Source organism: Xiphophorus maculatus, chromosome 5, assembly GCF_002775205.1.
Source record: "Xiphophorus maculatus strain JP 163 A chromosome 5, X_maculatus-5.0-male, whole genome shotgun sequence".
NCBI lineage: Eukaryota > Metazoa > Chordata > Actinopteri > Cyprinodontiformes > Poeciliidae > Xiphophorus > Xiphophorus maculatus.
Genome location: NC_036447.1, coordinates 27,917,530 through 27,927,345, shown reverse-complemented (window position 1 = coordinate 27,927,345; position 9,816 = coordinate 27,917,530). Strand labels below are relative to the sequence as shown.

At 41.0% G+C, this 9,816-nt stretch overlaps 1 protein-coding gene across 1 annotated transcript; it reads right to left on the bottom strand.

Moving 5' to 3' along the window:
* Window positions 1–2,017: 2,017 nt before the first annotated feature.
* On the bottom strand, window positions 2,018–9,347 carry LOC102223071 (homeobox protein unc-4 homolog). The gene is made up of 3 exons (XM_014474046.2): window positions 8,799–9,347; window positions 7,903–8,078; window positions 2,018–3,156 (listed from the first exon to the last, which is right to left on the bottom strand). The coding sequence occupies exons 1-3, from the start codon at window positions 9,058–9,060 to the stop codon at window positions 2,086–2,088; spliced, it is 1,509 nt and encodes a 502-aa protein (XP_014329532.1). The 5' UTR covers window positions 9,061–9,347; the 3' UTR covers window positions 2,018–2,085.
* Window positions 9,348–9,816: the final 469 nt, after the last annotated feature.

The following is a 9,816-nucleotide window of genomic DNA, read 5'->3' as shown; positions in this document are numbered from 1 at the left end:
CTATGTCAAACATGCTAACAAGCTAAGCTTCTTCACCCATGGCAGTGGTAGGCGATTAACACCATAGCTATGATTTTAAGGGCACATTTTAACGTACTATTTTGTGGTGACATATCTTTTAAAAATTGCATTCAACCTTAACTAGTTATGCTAAAGTGCTAAAGCTAAAGTCAAACCTACAGGCATGTTTAGCTTCATAATCCTTCATTTCCAATGAACAGAACACATTAGCTCTAGTTGTACTGTTTATATGTTTACATATTAAAATAGATGTCAATACATTAGCCTCAGTATGCCTTAATAAACCAATTGCTATGTTTTTTTTTCTTGTTGCCATGGAGAACACGCCAAATTAGAAAAAAAAATTATTACTGAATAGTTAGAAATTAACTCATTTAATTGAGTAAGTAAATTTAAGTTATTGCCAATAAAATTAGCCAATATTAATTAATATTGCTACATTAGATTCAGCACCTAAATTCGGTCTGTTTATTAGCATTTTAGACAAATTGTAGACTGAAAAGTCTTCAGTCACATTATAGTCTAAATATTCTAATATTTTGCTTTTAATGACTAATAATATTTAATGCTCTCCAAAATTCCCATTTATAGTATACTCCAAGAAGTTCTAACAACAATTAGTTATATCTAAAAAAAGAATGCTAATGCATATCACCGGGCTTCCTTTCTTCCGTCTCCCCTCCTATATCTTTATCTGTCTCGGCCCGGAGGGAATCACAGTCCTATTAGAACAAATGACGAGGGGCCCAGGCGCTTTTGTTAAAAAAAAACAAAAAAAAAACGAGGCAGGCAGGCGGGCGCGCGCCTGTCCTATTATGTGCGACACATGATCAATAGGGCGATAACACAGCAACATCAATATAAGCGACAGAACAATGAGGGATATCATCGAGCATCTATCTTAATATAGCCGACTACAAGGGCCGTCTGACAGCCGCGGCAGCTCATGAAAATTCCGCCCCACGAATCTCCCACCATCTCCGCCTCCTGCTCAATAGACTATGCACGCTCACGCACAGCGGACCGGGCGCGCACGCGCGCGCGCGTATACACACACCGGCGCGGTGCAGCTGGCGCGGCTATTATTTTCCCATTTCAATTTGACACCCCTGCCTTTCATGCTAATTCTATTATTGTAGGAAGTTTATGTGATTCCATATCACTGGAAATCGGTAACGTCTAATAACCCTTTGGGCTGAAACGAAAGAAGGGGAGAGGAAAAAAGAAAGAAGGGATGTGTGTGTGTGTGTGTGTGTGTGTGTGTGCGTGTGTGTGTGTGTGGTGGTGGTGGGGGGGTTACTGCCTGGAGACCTGCGGCAGCCAGTGGGAAAATAATTACTTTCATATCAAAACTCAGCAGGAGGCGCAGGGTCCTATAGCCCGCGGCCACTAACCTCATTCCAGCTCGGCCTTTCAAATGAATAAATTTGTTAAAGCAATAAATACAAACAGCCAGACGGACTTGAGCTCCAGCTCTTGCATGGCTCACGACACAGAGGGGGAGAGGGGAGGACAAAAAGAGGGGGGGGATTTTCTGCTGTAACATGACAAAACTCTAGCTGCCATGATCCAAAAAGCTTCTGTCAAACATCCTTTTCTCTCTCCAACCTCAAGACAAACAGAATTCAATTAAAACAATAACTTTATTTATCAAAAATGTTTACATATAAATATCGTTATCTCATTTTTTTATGTTTTTGTTTGTTGTTGTTTTGTTTTTTTTTTACAATATTTGAGGATTTTTGTTGTGTACGTTTTATTGAAGCCTATAGTTTTTCTTACAAGCTGTTCACCAAAAGAAAAAGGAAAAAGAAAAAGAGCGAAACCTGCTTCTAAAAGGTGTGTGTCGGGGGCCGGGGGGGGGGGGGGGGGGGGGGGGGTGCTCAAAAGGCTGGACTCGTCATAACCTTTAAAAAAAAAGAAAATAAACAAAAGATCAAGTCTCCTGATTCCTGATATGTTTCAGAGTGTCTCGGCAGAACTTTGGGAATGTTTGAACTGGTTGGAGCGTTTTTGTTTTTTTTCTTTCCCTGGTCCTTTGTTTGTGTTTGCTCCTAGAAAGTGTTAGTCCATATCGACATCCTCTCCATCTGTTCCTGGTGTTTCTCCACAGTCTGTGTTCGCCTCGGCGAGGCCTGGAGACCCCGGCTCCTCTCTTGCACTCCTTTCCTTTGAACTCTGCTCGACCTCCGTTCGAGACGTCGGCCCCCCGTCCTCGCCGACCAGAACCGCCTGATCCACGCCGTCGGACGGTGGAGGAACGGGGAAGGCCGCGTTTTTGCAGCTGCCGACGCGGACCCTGGCGTCGCCCGCCTCTGCTGTAACACCGAGGTGATTGTGGAGTGTGTGCTCCGTACGGGCCGAGTTCAAACGATCAGTGGTGCTGCCAAAGGCGGAGAGGTCGGAGGGAGCCGGGCTCCCTTCGCTCGGCGAGCGCCTCTGTCCCTGGGCGAGTCTGTCGGAGTTCTCCTGACACGGAGCTGCCTTCAGGGCGGCTTGGGGCACTAAGAACCCCAAAGGCTGATGGGTGATGGGGTAAAGCAGGAAGTGCCCCTTGCCCACCAGCGTTCTTTGATTGGGAAGCGGGGAAAAGTCCAGTTGGGATTTTCGCCGTGGCATGGTGTCGGAGAGGAGGCTCTCCACGCTGAATGGGTTCCGCTTCTGCATGCCGGGCGACCTCTGACCCCCAGGGCCAGGGCTGTGCGTGCTGCCCGGAGAGACCTGCTCCGGTTCCCCCACGGTTCTTTGGTTTGGCTGGTTTTGCGGCGGACCGAAGTCGTGTCGCGTTTGGTCGCAGCTGGATTCGCCCCTCGACGCCGGCAGCTCCACGTGGATGGAGGGCGGCGGCGGCTGCTGCTCGCTGTCGGTGAACTGCGACACCCCGCTGTCGCTTTCGGAGCCGCCCGGCGTGTGGAAGCTGTCGCCCGCCAGGAGCTTGTTCTGTGACTTGAGCAGCTTCCTCTCATGTTTGCGTTTCTTCTTCTCGGCCCGCTCGCGCTCCCGCCGCGCGATCTCCTCGGGGTCCATGGGCTCGCCGCTGCAGGTGGTCGGGTGGGAGTTGTGAGCGGGCCGCCCGGGGCCCTTCTTCGTGTTCTCCTTCTTCCTCCATTTAGCTCGTCTGTTTTGAAACCACACCTATTCACACACACAAAGAGAGTGCGTGTAAACATTTATTCACACAACTACGTAGAAAACTTTTTCCAATTGGCATTTTAAACTCAGCGCTGCTGCATTGAGCCATTAGGCCTGCCACAAGAACAACTTTTGCTGGCTGATAAATTGTCCCAGAAGTTATCGTGATAAACGATAATACAGTTTTGAGACAATTTTCAAGTAATATAATGGTAATGGAATAATAAGGCAAGAACACGTTCTGAAATATTAAGAAGCTTTAAATTCTAATGAAGATTTCACACTGGAATTGGAAGACATTTTAAATAAGCAACAGAAGAGAAACAACAAATAAAATGGATACTGAAGACTCTGTGAACAAAATTGTGACTTCAAAAAAAGGGCTACTTGAGACAAAAGCACCATACTGGAGACATCTGTTGTCCAGTTTTTGGTGGAAAGAGAAAAACAACAAATAATACAAATATAAATTATTGAGCTTGTTTTAATATATTATGTGATTAATTGATTTATTGCTTATTGTGGCAGGCCTATGTGTTAAAACAAGGAATGTGAATCTTTCAGGATGATTGGATGGATTATATATTTTACACATGAATTGGAGTTATTTGTTTTGTAAGAAGTGTTGAAATTACACATGTAATAACTGGCTTTATGTAAATAAACTGAATTAAGTCCAATTGAAAAGGCAGCAGGTCACTGTGAATGATGTTATTATGGTTAGGGACGCACCAATCAAATTATTTCCCCTCCAATACCGATATGTGAGGAGCAGTATCAACCGATACTGATCCGATACAGGAAAACAGCGCTGAATTGACTTAAAAAGTTTACATTTTTAAAATCACACACATAAATGTACTGAATTACACATTTATTTGATCATTCTGCACCAGTACAGCTCACTTAAATACACCCATAGCTGCACAATTTTGGTCAAACATGTAAAAACAACAAAACTTTAATTTGTTCAATCAGTACAATAAGGAGTTTAACAGCCAATGTTAAATAAATAATAAAAAAAACTGAAAGTGACCAAGATAGTCAACAATAGGTTGAGTGTCTTGGTCAAGCATGTAAAAATAAACTGCGACAAATCATCTGTAATTAGGAATTGTACATAAAATGTAAAATAAATAAATAATGATGCTCAGAGCACAGAGCATAGAATTAGATTGAATAGATCTGTCATTATTGCCAGCCAATTGTCACCAATACCCGATCTAGAATTTTTTCCAATATTGGGGCCGATACCGATATTAATATCAGATGGGTGCATCTCCAATTATGGTTATCATTTAATTGACAATGGGAAAGTTATTTTGACACCAGACTGAACATTTCAGCCAGATTAAATTTACATGCTGGCCTTTTCTGTGAAATTGTCCAATTTCACTTTTTAATTAGTTTTTTTACCCATAAAGCCACATGCTAGGGTCAGTTTCTCAGTTGGTTTAGCAATTTAGTTGTGAAATATTATGTAATCCCAATCAGATCGACCCTCCATAAAACAACCTTCCAGCCACAGAAGGCACAGGACAACCGTCAGTAGTTTTTTGAGAACACACATTAGCATTTTTCTCTTTTTTTCCTCACTATTTTCATATTTTGAATCAAATTTCTCCTTCTGATGTGTTATGTAATGCAATTTCTAATGCCTGCTGATCAGACTGCTGCTGTTCCTGCTGTGGGTTATTAATTCATGAACAACCAAAAGCAGAAACTCTTGTCAGCATTCTTTGTTTGTTTGGGGGTTTTTTGTAGTTGGTATACATGCTATATTTTCATTGTCTGTTTTTGTTTGTTTGTGAAAGAAAAGTCAGATTTGGAGATGATAATTTTGAAGCATAAATCCAGTGTTCCTTCCACTCTGGTGAAATTTTGTAATACATCTGTAATTCAATGGATTTATGAATTAAAAGTAACAATAGAATATTAGAACCTGACCAGAAACAAAGTCAGTCACTTGGTGCAGTCAAGTGGTATTAGTAAAAAAACACTTTTTACTAATTGTCACTTCATGACTCTCTGTTATTTTTGAGGTTCTAATTCAGTTTTGGTCACAGTCATAGTTTTGGGTTACAATTTAGTCACATGTAGTCATCTTAGTTTTGGTCTAAATGTACAAAAATGTGAAGGCCTGGATCAATCAATGTTCAGAACCTTTGGCTTTTTTTCACATGGTTCTAAGAGTGTTTAGTTGCAGCAAATGCTAAGACTCACATTCTCTTCATCAAGATTTTATTCTCACTTCACTGTTCTCTCAGTTCTTTTCCCAAAACTAAAATTTTTGGTCTGACTGAATTTTATTTGATGCGTTTCAATTATTTTATTTGGAAGAAAAAAGAAAAAAAAAAGAGCGAAATCGACCTGCTTGACTTTTTAAGTTTTTGTCACTCAGAATGCTTCAACAGAAAAACAAACGTTTTATTTTTGACATACTGATGAAGTCATTTCGCTCTGGCAGTCTTGCATTGAAATTAGGATCAAATTGCATTGCATCTGATTTTTATCTCAGTGTGACTGGATTGACTTTCTTATGAACTGATCTGATCTGCACCTTCTCAAAGTGAATTGGAGTCGTTTGCTTTTATTAAACTGAGTAGAGATGCTTCACCAAAGGTTGAGATTATTTAGCAGTTTATTTTTATCATGCTTTACCTGTTTATGTATTTGTTTTTAATTAATATTCCAGTGTTCCATTTTGTTTTTTGCTTAATGATATATATTTTTGTTCGTTTCATTGTTTTCCTTTCAAGCTCTATAAATGACCTCATGTATGAATGGTGCCATGTAAGTAAACCTGCCTCTCTTTACATTGTTGTGATAAACTCTGGTAGTGTTTGATTCGTTTTCATGTAGGTTTCCCATAATTGTATACTTGAGTAAAACAAAAAACAAAAACAAAAACATCCAGTCTCAGCCAAGACATTCAATACTTGTGGGGGCCACTTTAAAACAACTGTCAAACATAATGGGTCTCCCAACATCAAACATCAGCAGATTTCATAGCTGTAAGAGAAAACATGCATGAAAGGGGAAGAAAAGCAAAAATAAAAAAAAATAAAATTTACAACAAATCCATAGAAATTCCCCCAGAATTGAAGACAATCACGTTCTTTATCTCCTTGGATCTACGTGCAATGCTGCTTCACACACCTTAAGACCTCTGAAGTTCATAGGTCACAGCCTTGGGCCAGCAGGTGCACAGATGTGCTGGTGTTAATTACCAATGAGCTGCTGTAATAGGTACATCCGCCAATTAAATTTAACTGTTCTACGGCTAAATCAGCCATATCCCGTCTGTTCATCCACACCCAGCCTTCTGCTCCCTCAGAGTCCCTCCTCTCCTCCCCCCTCCACCTCTTCTTTCACCGAGCCGAGGCAGGGAGCCTCCACCCGCCTTCCAGCTCCCACCGCTCGGCCTCTAGGCGCGCTGACAGCCGCATGTTCGCCGCTGATAACACCAGGAGTTTAGCATGCGCAAGTAGGATCCGCCGAACATTGCGTAATAACTGCACGAGGACCCAACGTCGCGCCCGACAATGGCGCTTCTTATGAATTGTTAATGTCGGTTCTATCATCCGCTGGCAAAAAAATAAATAAATAAATAAAAACTTGGTGATAAAGGAGCGCTGATCAGCTTGAGGGAACAGTAATCTGAGGTTTTAAGAAACAAAATCCCCAAACAACATAGAATAACTGCGAGCTCCGTTTGCGCCCCGCGACTGCTGCGAACAGCGCGCGCTTGAAAAGCGGATGGGAAACGTAAAGCGTCTTTCAGGTTTCCATAATAATAATAATAATAATAATAATAATAATAATAATAATAATAAATTAGCAAGGACATTTCGTGCATGCAAGTTCACGCGTTAGCAAAGCCTTAAATTGCATTTTCTCCTTTTATTTTCTGAAAACATTATCAGCTTTTTAAAAATCATGAATTAGCAGTTTATTTTACTGTATTGACCTTATTATTACCCTTTTTATCTCTAGCAAAAAAATACATTAATTTTAGAAAAACAAAAATATACTGCAATTTTTTCTAGTAGAAATCACCTCAAATCAGGTTAAGCTACTGCTGTTATTGTTGCCAAAGCTATATATATATATATATATATATATATATATATATATATATATATATATATATATATATATATATATATATATATATAATTCCCTTTCAGTAGGAATTATATATTGTTAACAAATACAAAATGTGTTTAATAAAATATTTCTGCTGCAACCCAATCACGCAATATAAGCACAAGTAATAAGAAGACTATTAGCAGAATTATGAATAAAGTACAAAAAAAAAAGAACCAACATAAATGAAGTGCAACATATCCTTTCACCTATCGATTCGTTTTGTAAATAGAGTTGTTTTAATTAGCCCATAAATCAATAGATGGCCCACGTGCAAAATTCAAATGAGACTCTTTTCTGGTGCTTTCATTATTGACAAGCAGCTCCATCAGGATGGGGCAGGCTTTATGGACCATAACACAACAATTATCTCCAGATGTGTTCATGCTGGAAGGTTGTTTTTTTTTCCCCCTGTTAAATTCAATAATAACTGGAAAATTTTGAAAGAGTGGCTAATAAAAAATGGCTCCAAATTTGACAAGAAAGAAAATTCAAATAACAATAATAATAATAATAATAATAATAATAATAATAATAATAATAATAATAATAATAATAATAATAAATAAAGAGCCATCAGATGGATTTCGTTTGGCTCACCTGAACTCTGGACTCCACGAGGTCGAGCCTGAGCGCGAGCGCCTCCCGCATGAACACGTCCGGATAGTGACTCTCGTTGAAAGCCTTCTCCAGCTCCTCCAGCTGCCAGCCGGTGAAATTCGTCCTGGTTCTCCTCCTTTTGCAGCCGGGACTGTCCTTATCCGGGTCTCCGGAATCTGCGAGACGTGCGCGCGTGCGTGTGCATATGCAGACGCGCGTGTTTTTGTTTGTGTGTGGGGGTGCGCGCGCGTGTGTGTAAAAGACAGATAGGTACACACGTGCATAAAGAGAGAGAGGGAGAGATTGAGAGATGCTGATGCCAAGTCCAGTCGACAAGTAAATGTGAGCAACTTAGGTGTAAAATTGCCAGCTTTAGTTTGTTGTTTGATAAAATACTTTCAAACAAATTTGCTACCAGAAATAAATATCAAAAACATTTTCTATTGAAGTGCAAACAATAAAGCGCTAATAACATAAAATTACTCTTTAGATAGACACGAAAACAAACTTGCAAAAAGTAAGAGAACAATATTTATGAGGGATGACATAAGAATAAGAGTATTAATGTAGCCGAAGGGCCCCACGTTGATGGGGCCCTTGCGGGCCATGCTAAGTGTTCCTCAATTTAAAAACTGAAATTATCCATCAAAACTTCTCCAAACTTGATTTTTTAAAAACTTTTTCATGACTTGTTTTTTCTTTTTTTTTTTTTTTTTGGTAATTGCCAGTTTTTAATATAAATATAGTTTCTACTTTTACCAGCTTTAGGAACACAGACTAATTTTTATACAACAATTCGCATTTAACAGACTTTAAAGTTTTAACTCTACAGATAAAAAAAAAAAAACAACAACAAACAAACAATAATTAAAAAAAAAAAAAACAGGTAGACTCACCTGATAGTTTGAACTGCTGGCTGTCGGATGAGAGTAAAGGGCTGGAGGAGACCACAGAGGCCGAGCACGAGCCGTTTAATAATCCGTCTATAGAGAAGGGTACGGCGGCCGCGGACTGCAGCTGGTGTCCGCTCGCGAGCTCGTAAACGTGCTGGTGGTGGTGGTGGTGATGGTGGGAACCGAGCGAGTAGGGGAAACCCACCAGGCCGCCCAAGGAGCCGCCGAACTGGGCGTGAGGATGCTCGAGAACCCGGCTGTCCATGTTCGGCGGAGCTCGGCCGAAGTGAAGACGCAGAGGGAGGCGGTGTGGCTGAACATGCAGTCAGAATAGATGGGGGGGGGGAAAAACAGTCAGGAGGCAGAGGAGGAAGGAGAAGGAGATGAGGGGAACGGGAGCGGACACGCGCGGAGCCTCGGCCACCGAGCGGTGAGCGGCGAGGCTGAGGAGGCTGATATCGCTGCTTCTCTGACGGTCCAGCCCAGACGGTAACCCCGGTCTCTCTGTGTAGCAGCCAGCTCATTAGGACTCCTCCATCTGCTCCCGGGACCAATAAGAAGCGTTAATCGTCCGGTGACGTCAGAGACGCGGTTAATGGAGTAACTGAAGGAAACAGGAGAGAGCTAGAAGAGAGAGAGTGAGAAAGCGAGAGAGAGAGAGAGGCGTTTTCTCTCTCATTTTTTTTTTTTAGCTTTTCTGGATCAATTGCTAATTACCTGGCGCAGTCCTTTAATTCAGACCTGTCAAAACAATGAGGACGAGGCTAATCTGGCACTCGGAAAATATCCAAGTGACTGAAAGTCCAATTCCATTAAATTCCCAGGAATAAAACTTAGAATTGTTCGAATGAGAAAGCACAATTTCATATGCTCAGCAGATGCTACAGGTGCATCTCTGTAAACCAGAATATAACCATGAAGGTAATTCATATCAGTGATCCAGTTCAAAATGTCAAACCAGCTGTTTAAACCATAATCATGTTAATGATTGTGGCTTAAAAGTCCATTTTCCAGAAAATTT

Excerpts from the sequence above, each read along its gene's own strand:
- LOC102223071 (XM_014474046.2), bottom strand. The coding sequence starts at position 9,060 with ATGGACAGCCGGGTTCTCGAGCATCCTCACGCCCAGTTCGGCGGCTCC. Across the intron at positions 8,079-8,798 it reads CCAGCAGTTCAAACTATCAG|ATTCCGGAGACCCGGATAAG; the intron begins GTGAGTCTACCT and ends CACGTCTCGCAG. Across the intron at positions 3,157-7,902 it reads TCGTGGAGTCCAGAGTTCAG|GTGTGGTTTCAAAACAGACG; the intron begins GTGAGCCAAACG and ends GTGTGTGAATAG.